Here is a 23,079-nt window from a genome sequence, read left to right as displayed (position 1 = left end):
TTTTCAGTGTCTAGAAATTCGGATTATATTTTTAACTTTTTTACTGTCCACGAGATACATATGACTCACGAACGTTATTCTTATATATACATATTTATGAGTTATATTTATACTAATGTGTCGATGAGTCACGCGCGCGATCATATAATTTAAAATAATTAAAAAAAATCGAAATTAAGTACGTCGTATTCAAATGGAAAACATCGGCAATATGAGGGAGCCAAAATGAACGGAGCAGTAGGCGTGTTAAATCAGAAACGTGAGCTTTACATGGATAAATACGCATACTTTTAAACTTGTGATAAGATGCGGGCGATCATTAAGGCACTTCTCCCATTGAAAAATGCATTTCGTTATGAAGCTATTACGGATCCGTCGTGATCATTTTGCAAACGATCAGCTTCATTTGTCGTTGTCCGTTTTAACTATTTGCGTCTCGGAGGGTCGCTCATTTTCCTTAATTGCACGGCGCGACGGTACATTTAATTAGCTTTCTGATTGAGCCGATGAGAACAACAACCGCGCGTAACAGCGGGACATAATGATGGCTGCTGGATATTACAGCTGGGGGGAAGGGGGGAACGGTTGCTTTATAGATCCTGGTTCTACATATTGCTTATCGTTCGCCGATTGCTAAATAAGTCGGCGCCGACGTCGGCGTGGATTTTTTTCCTTTTCGATGTCGATTTTAATTTATTCAAGGAAGGTAGCCCACGATCCGGCCAATCCCGAGTCCGGTACTATTGTTAATTTAATTTCATTCGACAGGGTCGCTCGTAGGATCCGGTACGCATACTCTTTTTCAGTGAGGTAACTCGGCTTCGATATGTGACAAATGAAAAGAGCAACTTTCGATTTTTTTTTATACGTATACCTTCGGAAAGTTTTCCCGAAACAATAGCTTCCCAAAAATAGTCTTCCAAATCGGTTTTACACTGTTGAATTCGTAGTGTCAAATTATACTCAATTTCAGTCGTTTTAACCATTCCTAGGTCTCCATTGCTCCTACTCAATATGTGGTTTAATTTAATTAAAACAATGTCAATTTAATTAAACAAGTTAAAATAATAAATTTTGACACATATGGTAATTAAAAATAACAAAATGTTATTTAACTCAAACACGGCATCGGTTTAAATTTTACCCTTCAATATTTAACAGAGTCTACCATGCTGTAAGCGATCAGCACTTTTTTGGCCATCTCGTGACTCAACGCTCTATATAGTCTATATATTGTACACGCGACATCGAGGTATACAGTGTGTCCACGCTTTTAGCATTAATTTATCGTCTGTTTGATCACATGTGAGATTAGTGAGAAATGCGTGGGCCACGTCGAGGTGTTCCTTAAACGCCAGTGTTTCGTAGTCTACTAGCACAGCCTACGTTTTTAGATCAGCGCTTCTGGAGGACGCGCGACATGTACTGGGTGTTCGATTCGCCGGTGTACGTCGGCTTTTTTTCTGTAACGAGAGAAGTCGGATTTTCTTCCCGGCTGTAACGCCGGACACCCTCCGTCCGTAACGCCGCTCGCTCGTTTTTCTCATCTCGCCAGTAGCCATGGCGGATTACAAGATGAGTCTATGGTGTAGGAATCGCATAGAGAGAGCGCTTTTTGCTCGGCTCAAGGCCTCGGCGCGAGAGATGTGAATGAATCTAGAACCTGTTTCTCCCCACAGGTTCTTCTCACACTTGCCCGACTTCTTCGCACGTAGTCGAGCGATACGCGATAATTTTACTGAAAATAGCGCGTTACCAGCGCTTTTTCTCGCGCCCGGACTTAGTCTACGTTGTAGCACAACGTTCCTCGTTGTTTCGTCAGCATTTTAAGGAACCGCAACCTTTTCTTTTCTTTTATCTTTATCGAACGCGCGGTCATGAAGTTGTTATCACAGCTCTGTCGAAACGGGCTGCAAGTTAACGGGGCTCAAGGTCGGTTAGACAAAGGATAAGAGCGGCGCTCTTATCGTTGATGTTACCACCGTTATCGCGGAGCATTATCATTAATATAAATTATTAAGGGGAAAGAAACGGAGAGACGAATAAAGAGAGGGGGAGAGGTAAAGGGATCATGCAGCTCCCCGTGCAGGTAGCGCCACAGGCAATCGGTGCTCTCGTGATACCGGCAGTTTCGAGCGAGTCCTGCCGGTGAGCGTTCGTACGGGCCGAGCGAGCGGCGGGGCTTCTTTCCCTCTCGTCGAGAGTGGCCGAGAGACCGGTGGCGGATATCGGTGCATCGTTCCTCGGAGCTGCCTCGCGTCGCCTCCAAAGCGCGAGCGTGCGATACGGACGGCCGTGTAGCAGTGTCGTCGACCGTTTTGCTCGTCGGCGCGCGGTTTCCGGGTTCGCGGGCGCGCGAGTAAAATTAAGATCGGACTTCGAAGATCGGATCGCGGGAGCCGATGACGCACCGTTTCATCCGCGGGACCACGTTCGCGCGGTCGAGGAGCAATAACGTCCTTTGATCGAAGGCAAGTCTCCGCACATTTGTCACGGTATACCTTTGTCTCTTTGTTTTTTTCTCTCGCATCCGCTTCACCTTCTATCTCGCCATTGATAATTAATGATAGTTGCACACGCACACCTCTAGGCTCTTCAATATCTCTTCTCGATAAATGTTACGTTAAATTGACTAACGAAGCTTTTCCCACTTTGTCCGAATAATTTAATAATTCTTACAGTTGTATAATTGTGCGGAAAATTAATCGCTTTTGAGCTGTACAATATTGGAGCGCTTCGTTTGTTCCTCATTGGTTTACATTCAGCCGTGCTTAATGCTTACTAGATATCAACAGATGCTTCCTCAGAGGACATTGACGTACACAAACGTCATGTACACAGCCAGTTCCGCATAAATTAGAGCTCCGACACATTAATCTTCCAGTACAGTATATGTATACACAAGTCACGTATTTATACGATGCTACACAGTTACACCAGAAACTGCCGGCTTTTGTGATTTGACTAGAGATTTCGTTATTGATAAATCTACTGTAATAAATTCTCTCTCTCTCTCTCTCTCTCTCTGCAATACAAATTACGGAACCGTGGACCCGAAAACAAACGTTAGTTCAGCTAAGAGTTAAGTCAGAACAGCTTCTGTCGCGACGCTCTCGATCGTTCGATCGTCTATCTATCCAAATTACAAATTGCACAAAACGCTGAAAAAAAATTGAAAATTTGGAACACCGCAATTCTTAATTCATACAGCTGTTGTAAAAAGGAATATACTGAAACTTTTCGCGATTATCTTAAATTTGAATATTCGTCCAATTCAATTTTCGAAGAGTAGGATGAATGATGAATTAAAGTTAACAAGTAAAAGTACAGTAAAAGTGAATAAATTTACGTTAATTGCATTACACTCTCAAAGCTCGCTTTTTACTTTACTCGTTAATTTCATTATCGAGTTAATCCTTATCTAGTTACTTATACACTTATTTGAAACAATGTTAATTTGTTGTCACGGATAGTAACTAACTGGTTATTTATGAGCTTTACTTCATTTAGAGAGTTAAATATAAAAAAAATCACATTGACATAAAAAGAAGTCGGTATCAAGTCACTACGATGACCGCGATGCATAAATCAAAAAATATATATGCGAGTATTCTTCGCAGTTAAAAACCCCATGTGGTAAATAAGTATGCAATTTTATTTAATTATTATTATTTGCATTAATATCATATTATGGACGAAGGTCAAGGTTTTCTAGGTCATCCTAGACATTATTAACGACGTATCATTATATTTTTTCCCATAATACTTGAGCGAATACCTGAATAACGTTAACCCTTTCACTGTGGCAATGATCCGTGACCAAGAAGCGGCGATACCTTGATGTTCACGGTATATCGAATATATACGCCAAGTGCATATATGCGGAATAAATTGTACTACTAACGCTGCGCATTGCGCACAAATATTGTTACATCGTGCGTAACAATATTACATATTCGCTCCTTCAAACGGCACACACAAACGATAAGCACTCTACAAATCGATACGAGCATCGTATCCCGAATAAAGCAGTAGATATGATAACGCGTCGATGTGATAACGTTCGAATCGTACATTATAGCGGCAAAATCTATGGCAAATATATATTTTTTTTCTAGTAACACCGAGCATCGCTTGCGGCGGAGCTTTATAACGTCGCAAGTCACGCGTAACCCATTTCGCTCGATCGTATCGACAATGTAGTTAATACAAACAACGTAATTAACTGTCAGATGTATACGCAGCGCGCTATGTATGCACCGCGAACTCACCTATTTCAAGAGATAACGGTATAAGATCGTAAGCGGTGCGCGAGATGCATTACAGTTATGCAGTACGCCCGCTTTATTCTATCGGATTAAACACGCCCCTTTCAACACTTTGACGGACAACCGGGAAATGCGGTATTAAATAAGTGTGTAGGTATTTATAAAATGATTCTTATATAGAGAGTATCCAGAAATTTCACCTTGATATCCGATGAATATGTATTAACGCACTATACTCTATAAAATTTTAATCGGGAAGGTAATAGCGCTTTCAAATGAGTTTTCTACCCCTCGTACGAAAGTGCAGGGGTGTGCAGGTGCATGCATTTTTACCCTCCACACAGTACTCATGATTATATGCACTTATATCAACCCATCTATTTCGTGCGTCGCGAAGAGAAATTTAATATTGCACATCGGCTTCTCAGACGAATTTTTCCCTATTACTTCCCTACTTGTAGTTTAAATATGCCGAGAAAATGCATAAAAATGTATCCAGTCAAGGTACGTGGCTCTATTGCAAATGCATCTGCCTCAGCTAATGAAATAAATTGATTCTGAGTCTCCTTGACTATGGTGATTATCGATCGACCCTCGACTTTTTTTTATCAAATCCACAAGGTGTTCGGAAAAAGATCTGTCTGCGTTATTCGCGTAGCGAATGTATGCCAGACCGGCGCGGTTCGAGGACACGCGGCCTCGGGGCCGATAGTTTTACTTTCTACGAGACGCTGTTGAAGAGAAAAAAATAACAGGATGGGAGGGATACGGCAATTTTCGGGAGAGGAGAGAAAAGAGAGAAAGAGATCTGTCGAACGACCGAGATATTTGCCGCATTTTACGTCGGTGCGTGACACCGATTTCGTTCCTCCTGCGACCGAGCTGTCGAATCGAACACTTGTATCCTTCAGATCCGAGAACTTAGTCGAGCCATATTGAGAACCGGATTTTGAACCAGACTCTCTAGCTAGACGTATATATAAAAAAAAAGAGCTGTAGTTAGCGGTCGCACGTTATTATACAGAGCTATACGTATAATCGATGAAATGATGAGGGTGATGGGTAGCTGTTGTCCCTCGTTCGCAAGGACAATGGACATCTGCTCCCTGGCACGTACCGCGCGTTTCCCGAAAGGCACGGCAGGTTCCCATGGTTGAGAGTCAGGTGTGCCTAACAGCGCAGACGTGAAAGCGCGAGCCCTGCAAAGACCATATCAGACACCCGCATCTCTCTCTCTCTCTCTCTTTCTATTTCTGTGTTTATACGTTTGTATATAACTGACTTTATACAAATCCCGTATTTAAGCAAATAGCATACACTTTTCAGGCTAACGATGCAGAACCGTTAAACCTCCTGCGTTGTTGAAAACGTAGTTTTACAGTGACTAGTTCCTGTTAGAGTACACGGGATTATTTCGCGTTTATTGGCGAAATATATTTGTGCGGGTTGTTAATTTTACGTTCCATATTTGGTAGCTTCGAATTGGGAAAATGAAGAGGCTGTGTCGTAATCCGAGTCCAAATTAGGACTTCGCTCTGGCTCCACTATACTAACAGCTTCGACTCACTGTTACTTGGTAACAGTTCGATGTAATACTTTCGCATTAATAAAACCTGGAAAAAAAATATATAATTGTTTTATTTGCGAGAATTATAAATTATAATCGGCTAAAAAAAGCGTAACGATTCTATTTGCTTAACTTAATAATTAAGAACTTAACTTACACTTTTACAATTGTATAGATACACAGATACAAATATGTTAATTTTGCCAGAATGAAGAGTTTTGTTCGACCGTAAAGCCAGGTAGATCCTCGCTGTCCGTACTCGTCGAATTTATAATCGCCTAGATCGTACCGAAGATATCAACCGTTATCTTAGTCTCTTCCAGATATATTCTCGACCAATGCTCTCAGCTTAAGTTTCCGTAGCTTGAGTTTACGCAGACGCATTCTCTCGTAAACAATAGCAAGATAATAGTACAATAACGTTTTACTTATTTATTTTTTAAACTTCTGTTGCACATTGAAAATTTTATCAATTACCAACACGTCGTGGTCAATATTCTTATTCATTTTTTTTTTTTTTATCACCAGTCCCTCCGCCGAGCAACATTAAAATGTTTAAACTTAATTACATCCGTTCAATAGACGTGAGAGACAACTCTTAATGGAACAAATCTCGCGTGGAAGAGGATATGCAGTGCAAATGCGATGCGAAAAAAAAGAAACGAGGAATAGGAGGAAGAGAACGTGTAAACGGGTTCATTGTCCGATTACCTACCTGCGATGCTCTCCTCGCAGTTCATTTTGCTCCTTTTTTTTTTATTCAAAAAACGCGGAACACACATATGGGCGAGCGACAGATGTACATACGCGACGGCGACCGTTTTGTGGACGAGGGCTGACGTCACCCGACGACAAACCTTTCAAGGAAGTCCGAGGCTGTCTCGCGAAGCCTCCACCTTTCCCTTCCACGTTTCTCTCCTTTCTTTTCTCTTTTCTTACTCTATACCTACAGGGTGTTCCGTAGAAATTACCGTAGCCGATACCGTAGGATCTGTAAATTTCAGATGTGTTTCTCTCGGTCTAATTTTCAACATTATGACCACTAACTATAAATGGGATATGCTAAAGAAAAAAAAAAGAAAGGAAAAAATAATAGTTATGCAGCTGTTAGAACATGTAATTATTAACTGCGAAATTTATTACTTGTACATAGAAAAAAAATTGTTATATTAACAGAATTAGTCTAATTGGAAACAATCTTGTTAATTCAATACGTCATGCTCTTGTTTTAATAAAATAAGTATTTATCTCATCAATACCGTTCTTGAATTAACAAGATTATTGCCAATTAGATCTCATGCTGTTATTGCTGTTGATACAACATTATTTTTTCCGTGTACATCTCCGCCTGTTTGAAACATCTTCCGATCATGTGCTATGATTTATGTTATAGTTAGTTAATAATTTTATTTGCAGCATATCCTCACGATGCGTCTGTTCAAACGTTACACGGCTGATACGAGTCCGCAGCTCGTTTCGGCTGTGCCTATATCTCAAGACGTTGCGGCTGCGAATAATGCCGAAAGCAATACGTCTGAAAGATCGGAGAAGAAATTGAAGGCGGACGACAGATTGGAAGGTATACTTCCAGTAAAAGAAGACACCGACACGCCGAAAGAACCGACGGACCCTTCTATCCTGACTCGTAAAGGTAGGACTGCAATAAGACACTCGGGACATCGCGGTAACGTGCGCGTAAAACTTCTCGCAACATACCTATCCGTATTTGATATCGCTTCGTTCTTGTCTGTAATAAGCAGTAGCAAAGTTAAGGTTAATCTTGATTGACATCTTAAAATTGATTGCACCTTTGCCCCCCCCTCCCCCCACTCGAAAGGAATCTCCACGTGGGGACGAAAGATGGGTCGACGATGGGATCAAATGAAGAGGTCGGACAGCTCCGAATTGCTTTCGGTGCCGCGACGGCGACGACGGTGGAGCCCGCATCGGAAAAGCGGCTACGATGAAATCTCGAGCGAGAAAGAAAACGTAACGTCAACGTAACATATAACAGTTAGCTTAACCCGCGTTAGCTTCGTGCTAAGACGCGAATAAAACTTCCTTTTTGGGAAATATTACAATGAATAATCAACATTTTTTAGGGAAATAGCGAACTCCCGAAACCAAAGAGAATTCCCAGAGTAGAATCGTTGAGAAATCTCTTCAGAACCGGTGGCGATCATTCTCTTAACGGCAAGAGTTCTACGAGAAGCGCGACGATCCAGGAGGAGGATGCAGTTGTCAATGTTAGCCATTGCCCGATGGGGAAGACCCTCAGCGAAGGTGCGATCAAGAAGCTCCCATTTCGAGGTATTTGCGCAGAGAATTTCGACGATCGCGAGGTCACTGAAATCAATCGGGAAATGTTTCGCCAAAAGAAATTGCAACTGAGTCGCAGCATACAGGATCTGCAGGAGCAACAGCGACTGTTGGATTACATACTCAAGAATCACGAGAGCCTGAAGCCGCGTCAGGGTGACGCGTCCGCGAGAGAAACGTTGGAGAACGTTGGAACGAGCGCGAGTCCGAAATCTTCGGGGGAGACGAAAAGTGAGACCCCGACGCGAACGCCTGATCATCATCAGTCTGCCGGTAACGCGACTGTCAACGAAGCTAAAGGAAATTCGTGTCCCCAAGGATTATCTGCCGGCTCGCTGACCGGTCTGGAAGATCTGCTGAGCAATCTGCGCATAGGTTGCGACGAAAGCGGCTACGATTCGGACAGTACGCGAGCCGGCGCGGACTCGCCGGACAGCGAAAAATCGGCGGTGCCTCCCTTGTTGAAGCCGCGCAGTTTCTCGATAACATCGGACGATTATCGCGGTATTGACTTATCTCTACTCGAGGGTTTGCAGAAAAAACACGCAAGTACCGTGACCGAATCACGTTCGTCGGAAACGTGCGATTCGAAGATCGAGAAGGTCAACGCCGCCGATGCCGCTGTCGATGTCGCGGCGAACAATTCTTCCTTCAATGAGTCGACCGCAACCCAATCCACCGTGTTAATGTCGGAGGAGGACGACACGGACAGCTGCGACGAGGATACTTTTGCCGATTTTCCGGAATACCGACCGGATTTAACGAAAGTTTATTCTAAGACGGAAGCGGATCTCTTGCCAAAGTCTCGCGAGGCTCTAACGAAAGCAGCGACCGCGACATCCGTTCTGCTCGGTGAGGATTTAACGAAACTCCACGTGACAGACCGTAACGATCTCGGCGTTACACCGCAATGTGACGATGCTGATGCGCGTGGCACCGATGATGTCAAAATAAAAGTCGACTCCGACAAGAGGAAACTTTGTGTAACGCCGGAAAGTCATGTTAACGTATCCCAGATGGCTAAATTTCAAAATTTACTGAAGGACAAGAAGTCTAAAAATCGAAAATGCTCAAGTCCAAGTGTACTGCACCTCTTGGACCACGCGGCGTCCCCGTGCAAGGACACTCCACCGGCTAACAAAATCCATTCCTTATCTGACGCAATAACTCATCCTTTACGATACTATAGCCCAAAGAGATCGCGTTCCACTCTAGAACTCGACACGTTAGACGTGCCGAGAAACGCGGCGAAGAAGGTGTCCTCGGTTCCTATCGCTTCCATTATTAAGCCTGTCACTGCCGCTAACAAGATCCTGGTACGACGTGAATTGAAGACGATGAAGCTGACGGTGAGCCACGCGGCGGGTCTCGGTATTTCGGTCGAACGGTGCGAGGCGGCCAGGCCATTCTACGTGATCGCCAAGATGGATCCCAACGGCGAAGCGGCCAAGTCGAGGCAATTCCGCATCGGCGACGAGATCGTTCGTGTCTGCGGGCGTAGGATACGCGGCATGTCGATGGCTGAGGCGCGAAACGCCTTGCGGAGTTGCGTTGGCACGGTCGAGCTGCAAATCGCGAGAGAACCGATTCCGTCTTTCGGCGAGGAAATCGGCGACACGTGGGGCAACGCCTTGACGCGAACGCGAAGCGATCCCGACGCGTGGATCTCGAAGAACAAAAGACTCGAACTGTCAGTTCCGTCCGACGATACGTTATCTTCAACGAACGCCCGAATCCACCGCGCCGTTGACGACGCGACTGTTAGTTTCCAAAAGATGACGGGTATGAAGAAGTTCCAGGTCGTGAGGAAACGAAGCGCAGAGGCGCCCCCCGTTCGACGAGGGTCCAGCTTATCTATCGATCTCTTAACGATCATATTGGAAAAGGGCGCGCCGAAGAAATTGGGTTTTTCCATCGTCGGCGGCGTGGACAGCAATAAAGGACGCATGGGTATCTTTGTGAAGGATATTATGCTCGGTGGACAAGCTGCGGAAGAAGGTATCGTATTTTTTTTTGCACCGAAGCATTAGTGTGCTATAAGGTTTACCATAGAATGTGAAATTAATAAATTAAAATACAAAACATAAAAAAAGATACAACGTAAAATAATATAAAAGGGAAACAATGTCTGCAGCAGTTTACCTGTAATGTTAAAGGTACTCTGAGAGTGGGAGATGAAATATTAGCAATCAATGGCTCCTCGTTGGATGGACTGACGCACGCCAAGGCGTTACAGATGTTCAAGAGCGCCAAAGCTGGGAACTTGATACTTCACGTCGCCCGAAGAGATCCAACGCATAAACGGTTGTGTCACGCAAGCCATGCAGTTTAGATTAATATTTAATTATTAACACGGTTAGTTTTTGTGCTTTGCTCTATTAACGATCACTGACCCCATTCACAATCTTTCTTTGCCTCTTGCTTTTAGCGTCGTTAAATGATTGTAATTAATATCATATAAGTATGTGAAATCTAATGAAAAGGTTTTCTATGTTGCAGATATGTCACACAATCAAAGTCATATGATTGCCTCGACAAATTAACGAAGTCTACCGACGAATAAAACTATTGCCATTATAGCGTTAATTATATTATTAATATTATTATTATTATATTGTTAATTTCGTTTCTAAAAAATATGATGAATTACTACGAGAAGTTACGAAATTTTCTATTAGATATAATTTCATAAACCCTCTGGGTTTATTGAATAAAAAGATTAAAAAATTAACATCTAAACATTACAAAATTTAGATTAAAAAAATTGAACTATCGATATTTTACGTTCTAAATATTTCATGCATTTCGGTTAGCATCTTAACGTGCTTTCGATAATATTTTGTATGCTGAGGGAGATATATATGTATATAAATCATACACACATAATTGAACTCTAATTGTGATAGCCATCAATTACTTGCACTAACGGATAATATTCATAACAATTCTTTTTTTCTAATAGATTTTTTGATAAATAAGAACATCTTGCATTATATAATATGTATAATATTATATTTAAACTCTCTAAATAAGATCTCAGAGATAAGAGCAATCCGTATTTATTTACGCTTTCATATATCTCTTTCATACTCAATTAATCTATTCTGTTTCAAAAAAAAAGGAGAAAGATAGAGTTAATTTTGCATAAATTTTGCAGAATAATTATTAAATTATATCGCTATTGAAACATTTGCATTTCTTATTCCGAACATATCTATTTAGATATGAACGTTGTATTCTAACGTTAAAGAAATGTTAAGTAAAGTAATGAAGTAGAATTAGTTAACAATAACGGTATTGTGCAGCTTTATAGCCATGTCCTGTTAGATGTGGTACGCTAACAGCTTGGAATATGGTTTAACTTAACAGCATCGTGGGATTTAACAAATGTTTTTATTTAAAAATATATTCTTGTGTAAATCGACCTACACGAACATTAAAAAGCTAGTTAGTTGCGCCCGAAAGCACGAAAGTCATCAACTGCGTATTGCGTAATGTTACTACAGTAACTAGTAATTCTCGTTAAGTTTATTTCGTTAAGAGACTGACATTACGAATGTCTACCTGCAAAATGCTGTGATATTGATTGTAGTCGCATCGGCTGATATTATATGAGTTGTATATTTAATAATAAATGTGATTTTGTTAAATAAAAGCATACTTGGCAAACTTTCTTCTTTCAATCTCAAATACTTTATACTCATCTTATAAAGTGCAGTATACTGATCTTTAAATTTTTATCTACACTTTGTTGGATCGAAGACGTATCAATGAAAAATTAGTTAAGCATCTATTTTAAAACTGATCAATTTTGTATCGATAAGAGTGCCGTGAAATAAGATATAGCCGTCCGTATCACCTTAAAACGATTATAAACGTATGAATCATTTTCTGCATGTTATAAATTACTTTTACAGATCTTCTCGTATACTTACCGCGGCGAAAACCGCCATTGACAACGGAAACAGATTACCTGCTGTCAATTTGCACGGCACAACACTTCTGTAGAGAGTTATGATTAATAATGATTTTAATCTTGGTGAGAATTTGTACCATTCCGCTGCATATCTGAAAGAATATATTTTTTAAAATTAGTTTTTATTTAGATTTCCATCAACACACGTCATGCAAAACTCTAGGAAATATCATAAATTGAAAAATCTTTTAAGTAAAATCGTATGTAATAATGTTTAATATATCAGAAACTTTATATATATGTGTGTATGTGTGTGTTTGCGTTTTGCGTAACATACTTTATGCATAACGCAATTAAGAAATATTTTGAATCATTGGTTCTATCTTAAAATACTGTAAAATCAATTTTCAAATTTCGAAACGTATTGGAAATGACGGAAATTTGTGAGAATATAAAATAATCATTACGCTCGATGGAATATATTTTGACTTTCGTCCATTACTTTCTGGCCGGAATAACACACGATAATCAATTGCAGCAACGCTCCCGCGATTATAAACAAAAATCTAATAATTTCTTCTAGTTGGTCTAACACATAGACGATCTATAATATATCAAAGGTATTATATATATCCACACGCCATCTGAAATATAATTATCATATTTTCACGAAATTTACGAAATGGCGATATTTTTAAATGTAATATATTAATGCTAATTATTTAAGAACGATATATATCCGTAATTATTTAATGCCTAATGCTTACTCGAACTCCAAGTAGACTGAAAACTGCAGCGACTAGTAATGAGAAGCTAATTCCGACAATTTTGTACGTGTCGTTTAATAGATCGATATATCTAATAACAACGATTTTAATTAATTACATGTTTTCGTTATATTACTTTGATAATTGTATCTTCAGCGCAAAAATGATCTCAAAAGATCGCACGGAGTCCCTTACTCCAAAGCAAGTTGATGTTTTTTTAAGCATACGATGTATTCCCGATATATCATTTCCTCGCTGAACACTTTATACTCCACATTCGTACAATGTTCGACTTCGTTGATTTCATCGCCATTATGCACATTCGATATCACATTTTCGATTTGTTGACTACAATATGAATTTTGCGGTATTTTTACGAAAAATACGTGGACGTATTTTCCCAGGTAGCACATATTAGTTTCATATACGTTTTTTGAACGTATACATATAGTTTCACAAGCGTAAAGAACCATTAAGAAACGTTTGAACAAAAATGTTTTCGAAATCATGATTTAAGAAACGTATTTTTTACGTTTCTACAGTTAACAAAAATACCTATTTATTATTATACCTAGTTATATTAATATACCTAGTTATATTTGTCATCGGACAAATCTGAGCTTAGAAAACTTTCAAAAGTTGCAAAATAAACCTTCTGCTAAACGTGGCCATTGAAAGAACATTTATACGTGTGTTCCGTTTTGAATAAGAACTTGCTGAACTGGTGCACATCAGTAATGCAATTAAGTTAGAGTGAGACAAGTATATTTTGTTTCATTTTAACTTATTGCACGAATGTGCACCAGTTCAGGAATTTCTTCGAAAAAGAATAGTCGTCATAGATGGTATATGCATAAAGCTTCTAGAACATTCTCACGCATGGCATGTCTCAAAGACGTCATAAACACGTTTAAAAGATGTGAAAAGTAGGAATTTTAAATGTCTTTATCTAAAATGTCTTTATCATTAAAACAAAACGTTTCTCTCTCTATATATAATACATTTTTAAACGTTATTTTATCGGAAAAGAAACGTTCTGTCGAACGTTTTTCGAATAGACATTTTTACTCATAAGAAACGTTTCTATATAGCAATCGGTTATAAAACGTTTCGGATAAACACTCATAAAACATTTGTGAAACGTGTATGTGCTACCTGGGTTACTCCTCCGTACTTACCCAATAAGTTGGAATAAGCTGCATGCGTGCGCGGTACACACTATGTGCATGGTATCAACGGCCACCATAATGGTCATACCCACCGTGATCATAACAGAAGTGTACAAAAAGATCGGTACAAAATACTTATCTTGATCTATTCCGTATTCGCTGTATATCGCAATGTGTCGCGGACGTGATTTATTAAGAGGTAGTACGATATCGAGAAGTATCGGCCCTAATGAGGGTATCGTTATAAACATCGACATCATGAAGTATATTAGTACTGCAAAATACGTTTGTCACTATTAATAATTTATAATCTCTTTTTTCTTTCCGATATAATTCACTCACTCGAGTAAGACATTGTAAATATCTGCGATATATGAGAGTAACTTTTTAAAATTCGAACTTCCAAATCGCTCGTAAATACATTCCAATGATCTTCCATGATTTCGTATAAACGGCGAAACTAATCGTAAAGAAAAAAAAACATATGACTAAAGTGATAATTAAGTATATGTATATATAAGAAATTTATTTCAATGAATATTAATGAAGAAAATGAGAAAGTCTACAATTCGTAATTGATGTTTTGGATACTTACCTTGTCGCGGTTCCAAAGCTGATTTAACAACTTTACAAGGAAAGCCGCCGTTATGACCATTTGATACAGACATTCAAAGATCATTTGCCCGCTGTGTCTATGTATGTATAATGTCAATATCTACCAGATAAATTATATTACGTTCTGCCAAATATATTACACAGGAAAAAGCAATATATCTTTTGGCGTGATGGATATGTTTTAAAGGCTAATTGCACGTATTCGAAAATAAAAAGTAATCGTATTACCTCGAATGGCAAGTAACTTATTTCAAGTATGAAGCAGAACATTGATAACAAACGTTTCGTGAGCTTAGGTTGGAACGGCCAAAGACCCAAGCACGACATAAATATTCTATTGACATTGTACTCTCGAAGTATATTCACCAGCATGACTTTAGCTTCTGCTTGTTTGAGAGCTGCGACGGAAATGAGGGAGCGCGGCATGAGCCCCTCTGTAGCGATCGATTTCGGCACGAGTCGGAACACGATCGTAGAATTATAAAATTCTAAATTGCGGGATGTCACGCATCGTCACAGCGCGGATCACGTTGCTCGGATCTCGAAAATTAGATGCCGTTTGTCGTAGACCGTAATTTCATGCATAATACTTCTTTGGACACCCGCACGCTGATGTCGCGTGACACGACAAATAGTCGAGAATACGAGAATGATGGTCTCTCTCCATGTCTTGAGAGACATCTTGTTTTAAATTTATCAATAAATTATTTTTTATTTCTCTACATTTACTCGATCAAGCTGCAACATCAACAGATGCAAGTTCAGTCGGTTTCAAATGCTCTACAAGTCTACGCGAAACGATACTTATATTTTTATAGTTATTTATATTTATTAATATTTAGCCAATGTTGCGTTACACGCACGTAATACAATGTCATACAAATGACATCGCAGCTTCATGCGTGTCATCTCTGTGCTCTGCCGTGCGGTCGCTTGATAACATCATTCAGTATCTGAACTATTTGTTGAACTATTTATAGACCCACGAATTACGCGAGGCAATCGCAGTTACTGCTCGACGGTGCACGTTCAAACATGCGTTTTCACGAAGATTATTCACGAATCTGCGCTTTCGTGTCTCAAAGAGCAGTCTTCGCAAATAGCGTCCGACCGGCCACATTGGTCATAAGCGATGGAAAAATCCAGGAAATATCATACGACACCGGTGAAGATGTTGTACGATATTTATCACAGGTAATTATCTCGCATAAATCGTTCGCGGGACAGGGGACGAAATGCAAATCGACGTTGCGTTTCAGAAATATCCCGGCATTCCGTTTAACGATTGCGGCTCGTTAGTGCTAATGCCTGGAATAATAGACTCTCACGTGCATGTAAATGAGCCCGGAAGAACCGAATGGGAAGGATTTCACACCGCTACACGTGCGGCCGCGGCTGGCGGCGTCACCACGATCGCGGATATGCCTTTGTAATAATCTATGTTTTCCTATATACGTCTGAAATTACATTCAGACGTATACATATCTATCTCATGTTGTAGGAATTCTATTCCGCCCACCACCACTTTGGATAATCTCAAAGCTAAAGCGAGGGAAGCGTGCGCGAAAATATTTGTGGACGTTGCCTTCTGGGGCGGGGTGATACCAGGGAATCAGGTACGTTTTCGCAAATTTTTAAATAAATATATTTAATACACATGAACATGTATAAAATTATCTTCGAAGAATAACGGGATACTAACCTAAGGTTCTCCTATCTATGACTGGAAATTCGGATAAATTAATCTTTAAACGACAGAAATGCTGTGAAATAAGACATGCCCGCTCGTACCACCTTGAATCGAATACCAAAATGCGTAAGTCTTTTCCACAAATGCGTATAAATTAACGAAATCTCACACTTACCGCGGCATAAGTCGACATTGATAACGGAAATAATTTACCTGCAGTCAAACTGCACGGTACAAAACTTCTGTAAAGAGTTATAATCAGCAGCGATTTTAATCTCGGTGAGAATAAATACCATTCCGCTGCGTATCTGAAAAAAAAATTAAGTTTTAAAATATAGGCGCGCGAGATTTCGGCGAATTTTACTTTAAAATTATTCCGTCTTTTCTCACTTACGAAAAAAAAACGAAAAAATATTAACAATTAAAGCTCGATTTATTAAAATTATAAAATTGAATCTATTATCTGAAATATTGTTTTCACAAAATTATATTCTGAAGTGCACTATTTAAATATATTTAAGAATGTTGAATAATTATTACGCTCGATGGAATACATTCTGGCTTTCGTCCATTAATTTCTGACCGGAATAACACATGATCATCAGTTGTAATAACGCTCCCATAATTATAAACGTAAATCTGGCCATTTCTTCGAGCTGGTCTAATACATAGACAATCTATAATGCATCAAGAGTTTTCAGGAAATTTGCGTTAATAATATAATAATTTCACTATTAGAATATCATTTTTCTGCATCTAATATATTTTATATAAAATTCAATAAGATTTATTTTATTCGGAATTCATTAAAAAGATACGCCTGTACTATTTATTTTTACTTTTCTATGATACATTTTGTTGAAAAGTAATTATTTAATTCTCACTCGAACTCCAATCAGACTTAAAGTTGCACCAATCAACAGCAAGAAGAATACTGCAACCGTTTGATGCGTCGAATTCAATATATCGACAAACCTGTAAATCACAATGATATGAAAAGCAATTTTAGTAAAAAGCAACTTATTGCATTATATATATATACAAAATATAAGAACGACTCGAGAAAACTCGACTTACTTTAATGCGAGTTGATATTTTTTTAAGCACGTAACATATTTCTGATATATCACCTGCTCTTTCGACCAGTCATGCTCTTTCGAGCCACATTCGCATTTTCGCGTGTGTTGCGTCGACGTAATCTGTTCAATTTGCTCACTGCGAAATACTTATGATTCTTACGAAGTATTTCTCAAAATGACCCAAGTATACCTATCGTATGCATTGCCTGCGATATACACTTACCCGATAATTGAGAATAAACTACATGCATGAGTGGTACACGTGAAATGCATTGTATCGGCACCCACCATTATGCTTATACCCACCAAAATTATAGCAGTAGTGTAACAAAAAATTGGCACAAAGTACTCGTCCGTATCTACTCTAAATTCAACGTCGATCGCTAAGATTCGTGGACGCGACTCGTTGAGAGGCAACACGATATCTAGGAACGTCGGTGTCAACGGGATTATTACGAACATTGAACTTAAAAGGTACATCATAGCTGCAATTTCGTGAAAGACATATTTTCCGCATTAATAATCTTAAACGCGTCTCATATTTCGTAATTATCGTTATTATCGCCGCTTATGCTAAAAATTGTGCAATACTATTGTGTACTTACTCGAGTAAAATATCGTAAATTTCCGCGATATGACGGAATAATTTTTTAGAACACGAATTTCTAATTCATTCGTGAATATATCCCAATGATCGTTCATGGCTTCGTATAAACGACGGAACTGGTCGCAACACAGTAACATATCGATAAAAATTATATTGAGACAGTGGTTAAAGAGATGTAGGTGATGCACATATTGTTTAGAAAATATACCTTGTCGCGATTCCAAATCTCATTCCACAGCCTTACTATAAAGGCGGTTGATATGACAAATTGATAGCAACCTTCAAAAACCATTTGCGCATCGTCTCGATGATCGTACAACATTAAAATCTACGTGTAACGTCAAGTTTTAAACCGAAACACATGTGGCAAGACAGTTATATTGTACAAAATTGATCTGAACATTGATCGATGCACATTACCTCGAACGGATAGTAACTTATTTCAAATATAAGACAAAACATCGGTAACGAATTTCTCACGAGCCTACTTTGGAACGGCCAAAGACCTAAGCGTGACAATAATATTTTATTGACATTGTATTCTCGTAGAACATGCACCAACATGATATTTCGTTTCCCGTTTAACAGCTACGATATACGAATGACGCGCGGTCGCGTGCTACATGTGCCATCGACTCCTTTGTTACGTCCAACCTGTCAGAAATTACGGAATGTCAAAAATCGTCAGCGCAAAGTAGCTGTTTCCGCCATGACATCGTATTAGTATGTCCAACTGACATTCTTCCTTTCTCATATTCCGAGTAGTGTTTATCGCATATTTTTTTCAGCATATCACATACTAATATAATGATATCGCGTGACGCGGTAAAGACGCGCGAGTAATAACGCGAGAGTGAGAACGCACCATCCTATGCCCTGTCTCATTGTTTTATTGATCAGATGCCTTCTTTTACGCTCGCAGTTGTTAGCACGAATTGCGACCGTTAGAATCGTAAATGTGGTAGTAAATGTGGATTTTAAAGTGCTTTTTGATAAGCAAAATTGAAGCAGTTTCCTATTGACACGAACGACAATCACTCAAAGATTATGCAAAGATTTTTAAGCAGGATTAAAAAAGAACTACAAAATGCACGAAACTATAACTAATTTTTGAGTGACAAGAATGTCATGAAGTAGGATACGCCTGCTCGCACTACCTTGAATAAAATACAGATGTACGCATAAGTTGTTTTATGTGCATCGCAAATGTAAAAATTCAAAATTCCATACTTACTGCACCAGCGGTCATCATTGATAATGGAATTATGTTACCAACTGTTAAACCGCAAGGTATAAAACTTTTACGAAGACTTATAATCATCAGCGATTTTAATCTCGGTGAGAATGTATACACCACTCCACAGCATATCTGTAAATATAGTTTATATAAAATTTAAGAATTCCTTCATATAAGAATTTCATGGATAATTACATACATCCGATTAAAAAATTAAACATTAAACAATTAAGTGTGAGCTTGACCGCTATGTGAATAATACAAATAAATAGAAATATGGCTGGGCTACCCTGGCTAGGGTGATATTTTTCAATATCAGCAATAAATCCTTTGTAGCGATTTTAAAGATAATTATTTAGCACATCACTATTATATTAAAATAATTATCAAATTAATTATATATGATTGTACTATTCTAGCTTCAGCTTGAGACTGCGTTATAGTTCATGATATGAAGAAGTAAAAACTTTGTACTAAGATTCTGCTATAAGAAAAGATATCAGACTCTATCGATTTTGAAATATAATAGATTTATAAACAAAATATTTAAAACTCTGTTTCTCTCACTCACTCTTTCTCTCTCTCTCTCTCTCTCTCTCTCTCTCTTTTGAACAGAAAATATCATATATTTTTTAAAATATGCATAAAATATATATGTGACAATTAACATTTTGTGTCTGGAATTGCTAATATTACCAGCATTAATGATAAATATATGACACACACACACACACACACACACACACACACACATACACGAGGGCGTGAGCGCAATCATTAACTCAAATAGAGAAATTCTTACATTTGGTAGAACACATTTTGACTTTCATTTAACAACTGTTGACCAGGATAACATAAAACCATGAGCTGCAGTAACATGCCTATGATTACAAAGCTAAATCTGATTACTTCTTCTAATTGATTTAATTCATATACCATCTACAGTACATAAAATGCATTGTATTATATAATGTATTTTTTAATATTTGTTAAAATTTTAATATTTATTATTAGAGCAATGTTAATTTTTTTTTCTCTACAAAAAGTAAATAATGCCTGTAATATTTACTTGCATTCCAGCGAGACTGATGATTGCAGCAACAGATAATAACGAGATTAATGCCATTATTCGATACATTGAATTCAGTACATTGACAAACCTACAGAATAATAATATATATTAATATATTACGAAAATATACCTATTACAAATACAATTATACTGTGACAAGATTATTAAAAAAAACTATTTACCCTAAAGCAAGTTGATATTTCCTTAAACATATAACATAATTCTGGTATATCATTTCCTCGCTTGTTGATTTGGATAATACATTCATGCAGCATCCGCGTTTACTAATTTTCATAATATCCGATTTTGATGTCACTTTCTCAAACTGATGACTATGGAATAAAATTCTTACGATTTTTCGCGATAGAATTAAAAGAAAAGAGTTATTTGTGTACGTACCTAATGATCGAGAATAAACTATCACACGAGTCTGAAAAAGCTTTCGCCCCGAGGTGCACACGATATTTTTCACAATATCTTTACGGAAAGTTCGACCTCCATGCCTAGAGAAAGGCGAGAGTGGCCATTTCACGCCAGGACGGCATAGCGGGACGAAAGTAACCACTTTCCTCCCTAGGGCGGAAAGTGATCACTTCCGTCCCGCTAATGTCGTCCTGGCGTGAAATTGGTCACTTTCGCCCCTCTCTACAGGCATGGAAAGTCGAACTTTCCGTGGAGATGTTGTGAAAAATACTAAACTGTCATTGTCCCATTTCCTATTCTTGTATTTCAAAAAGCTCGTGGAAAGTATCTTTTCCAGCTGGACACTTACATAATAACACACTGCGTAACGTTCCTCTACCCTCATATACACAATAAATAATAACACTGCGTGACCCTCTAACAGTGTCATCTACGATTCTTTATTTATTGATAAGAATGAAAACGGACGTTTGTGTGGTGCCCTGTATTGTCATTTTATTGATCAATTTTTACAGTCACAAATACGAAATTATAGGAAGACATGGGAGAGTGGTCGATTGGTCTTCCGTGCGTCTGCTGAATTTTTTAACGCGGTGCGCCTGGTGAGTTTGACAGACCCGAAAGTTTGAAAATAATTAAGTATATCCTGGTATAATCATAATATCAAAATTTTATCAAAAGTATTATTTATTTTATGTTTTCGTGAACTTATAAAATAGTGCGAGCACGACATGTAAACAGCAGTTATAAAACACTCAGGCCACCAGCGTTCCCGCGATTACGAAGTTATATCTTCCAAAGCACTCTAGTGGGTCGGTCAAACTCAACCAGGCGCACGAAGGGTTAATAGTAGGTGAGTCTTAGATTTGATTCCCAAGACTCTCTCATTTTTATTTTAGATAGGTATTGATTTCAGAAAAGATTAATTGAAAATTAATGATTATGAATAAAGGAGGAAATGAATGATAATCTGTTTTGAGAATCCATATTTCAATTACATATTTCATTTACCTACATTATGAAATGTGCCAGTGAATAAATGTAGATGCAATCGATTTTAAAGTGTTTTTTGTATCTAACAATAAGCGAAATTTAAGGTGTTCCCAATCGGAACACTTGGCAAAATTGTAACACAATCGCTCAAATTTAATTCTAGTAGAATTAAGAACAAACTACAAAATGTATGGAGCTACTTAATCTTTAAGTGATAAGAATGTCATGAAGTAGGATATGCCTATCCGTATCACCTTAAATCAAATACAGATATCAGCATAAATTGTCTTCTGTATATCACAAATAAAAATTGAAGATTTTCGTACTTACTGCAGCATAAGTCGCCATTGATAATGAAAATATGTTACCAGCTGTTAAACCACACGGTTTAAAGCTTCTGTAAAGAGTTATAATCAAGAGCGATTTTAATCTTGGTGAGAATGTATACCATTTTGCAGCATACCTGTAGATATAAATTTAAGAATCCGTTCACATAATATTTTTGTCAGTAATTATATCTGAGTAAGAAATTGAAATTTTTTTCTTCTATAGAACGGAAGCAAGTAAGTATTGCAAATTATAAATTAAATTTTTAAGGCAAAATCTATTGTATAAAATGGGTATTTGAAATAATGCTTTACATATATATATTTTATTCACAATATTAAAAACAAAAATTTTGTATTAATGTTCTACCATAAAAAAAATTAAACCCGTGGTTCATGTTAGTTTTAAAATATAATAGAAAATTTGTAAGATATTTATAAAGAGATTATTAAGAGTATCTTTTTCAGCAAGAAATATTATATATTTCCCCAAATTTTACAATATGTGTAAAAATATATACAGCGATCACAACACTCTACGGGAATTATAATTACCTGCATTAACCTAGTAAACTTTTGGCTCAAAGTATCAAAATAAAAAAATTCTTACGCTCGATAAAATACATTCTGACTTTCGTCCATTAGCTTTTGACCAGAATAACATAGGATCAGAAAATGCATTAACATGCCTATGATTGAAAGCCCAAATCTCATTACTTGTTCTAACTGATTTAATCCATATACAACCATCTACAACATATAGAAATATAACATAGAATTATATGTATATATAGGTATGTGAAAGATTTTGATAATAATGTTAATTTTTTCTTTTCTTTATAAAAAATACATGTAAATGCTTACTCGAACTCCAACCAGACTTATAACCGCACCAGTCACCAATGGCATAATTAATGCCACCGTTCCATACATCGAATTCATTACATTGACAAACCTAATAAAACGATAATATTATATCACTGAGAAAAAAAATATTTTAATCCAAAAAAATATTTATTAGGTGGCTCCTA

At 37.9% G+C, this 23,079-nt stretch overlaps 5 protein-coding genes across 8 annotated transcripts in view; 2 read left to right on the top strand and 3 right to left on the bottom strand.

Moving 5' to 3' along the window:
• The window catches only part of LOC112462981, an 84,981-nt gene extending 73,158 nt beyond the window's left edge, over positions 1-11,823 (top strand). Inside the window, exons 1-6 of one of the 4 annotated variants that reach the window (XM_025029091.1) lie at positions 2,160-2,471; positions 7,252-7,486; positions 7,673-7,824; positions 7,938-10,152; positions 10,311-10,458; positions 10,654-11,823. In XM_025029091.1, the coding sequence (XP_024884859.1) occupies positions 7,264-7,486; positions 7,673-7,824; positions 7,938-10,152; positions 10,311-10,458; positions 10,654-10,717 (2,802 nt within the window). In that variant the 5' untranslated portion in view covers positions 2,160-2,471; positions 7,252-7,263 and the 3' untranslated portion in view covers positions 10,718-11,823. Of the gene's footprint in view, positions 1-2,159; positions 2,496-7,251; positions 7,487-7,672; positions 7,825-7,937; positions 10,153-10,310; positions 10,510-10,653 lie in introns of those variants that run through there. The other 3 variants (XM_025029092.1, XM_025029089.1, XM_025029090.1) reach the window with 3 other exon arrangements.
• A 70-nt stretch (positions 11,824-11,893) lies between these two features.
• LOC112462988 (odorant receptor Or2-like) lies at positions 11,894-15,016 on the bottom strand. Its single transcript, XM_025029102.1, has 9 exons — positions 14,850-15,016; positions 14,602-14,721; positions 14,349-14,466; positions 14,016-14,280; positions 13,033-13,185; positions 12,838-12,928; positions 12,538-12,674; positions 12,090-12,222; positions 11,894-12,013 (listed from the first exon to the last, which is right to left on the bottom strand). The coding sequence occupies exons 1-9, from the start codon at positions 14,991-14,993 to the stop codon at positions 11,960-11,962; spliced, it is 1,215 nt and encodes a 404-aa protein (XP_024884870.1). The 5' UTR covers positions 14,994-15,016; the 3' UTR covers positions 11,894-11,959.
• Positions 15,017-15,618: 602 nt separating this feature from the next.
• Positions 15,619-23,079, top strand: part of LOC112462985 (allantoinase) — an 18,003-nt gene continuing 10,542 nt past the window's right edge. Inside the window, exons 1-3 of the mRNA XM_025029099.1 lie at positions 15,619-15,815; positions 15,881-16,050; positions 16,123-16,237. Of these exons, the coding sequence (XP_024884867.1) occupies positions 15,657-15,815; positions 15,881-16,050; positions 16,123-16,237 (444 nt within the window). The 5' untranslated portion in view covers positions 15,619-15,656. The remainder of the gene's footprint in view (positions 15,816-15,880; positions 16,051-16,122; positions 16,238-23,079) is intronic.
• On the bottom strand, positions 16,311-18,677 carry LOC112462991 (odorant receptor 22a-like). The gene is made up of 8 exons (XM_025029106.1): positions 18,206-18,677; positions 17,996-18,113; positions 17,614-17,875; positions 17,389-17,526; positions 17,196-17,286; positions 16,852-16,988; positions 16,487-16,619; positions 16,311-16,415 (listed from the first exon to the last, which is right to left on the bottom strand). The coding sequence occupies exons 1-8, from the start codon at positions 18,317-18,319 to the stop codon at positions 16,362-16,364; spliced, it is 1,047 nt and encodes a 348-aa protein (XP_024884874.1). The 5' UTR covers positions 18,320-18,677; the 3' UTR covers positions 16,311-16,361.
• Positions 21,439-23,063, bottom strand: LOC112463001 (odorant receptor 10a-like). Its single transcript, XM_025029117.1, has 3 exons — positions 22,913-23,063; positions 22,659-22,798; positions 21,439-22,185 (listed from the first exon to the last, which is right to left on the bottom strand). The coding sequence occupies exons 1-3, from the start codon at positions 22,988-22,990 to the stop codon at positions 22,020-22,022; spliced, it is 384 nt and encodes a 127-aa protein (XP_024884885.1). The 5' UTR covers positions 22,991-23,063; the 3' UTR covers positions 21,439-22,019.

This window comes from Temnothorax curvispinosus, unplaced genomic scaffold (genome assembly GCF_003070985.1).
Source record: "Temnothorax curvispinosus isolate PA1 unplaced genomic scaffold, ASM307098v1 QBEX01012990.1, whole genome shotgun sequence".
NCBI classification, from domain to species: domain Eukaryota; kingdom Metazoa; phylum Arthropoda; class Insecta; order Hymenoptera; family Formicidae; genus Temnothorax; species Temnothorax curvispinosus.
The sequence above is the reverse complement of the archived record's forward strand: the minus strand, read 5'-3'. Positions and strand labels throughout refer to the sequence as shown.

Bases quoted from the DNA above. Each gene is read 5' to 3' on its own strand.
- LOC112463001 (XM_025029117.1), bottom strand. From the start codon at position 22,990: ATGAATTCGATGTATGGAACGGTGGCATTAATTATGCCATTGGTGACT. The intron at 22,799-22,912 runs GTAAGCATTTAC...TATATGTTGTAG, and splicing joins TAAGTCTGGTTGGAGTTCGA to ATGGTTGTATATGGATTAAA. The intron at 22,186-22,658 runs GTAAGAATTTTT...TTATATCTACAG, and splicing joins CAGAATGTATTTTATCGAGC to GTATGCTGCAAAATGGTATA.
- LOC112462988 (XM_025029102.1), bottom strand. From the start codon at position 14,993: ATGCTGGTGAATATACTTCGAGAGTACAATGTCAATAGAATATTTATG. The intron at 14,281-14,348 runs GTGAGTGAATTA...CGTATTTTGCAG, and splicing joins ATTTACAATGTCTTACTCGA to TACTAATATACTTCATGATG. The intron at 12,675-12,837 runs GTAAGCATTAGG...GATATATTATAG, and splicing joins TCAGTCTACTTGGAGTTCGA to ATCGTCTATGTGTTAGACCA.
- LOC112462991 (XM_025029106.1), bottom strand. From the start codon at position 18,319: ATGTTGTACGATCATCGAGACGATGCGCAAATGGTTTTTGAAGGTTGC. The intron at 17,287-17,388 runs GTAAGTCGAGTT...TGTGATTTACAG, and splicing joins AAATATCAACTCGCATTAAA to GTTTGTCGATATATTGAATT. The intron at 16,620-16,851 runs GTAATAATTATT...TTTTTTTTTCAG, and splicing joins CAGAATGTATTCCATCGAGC to ATACGCAGCGGAATGGTATT.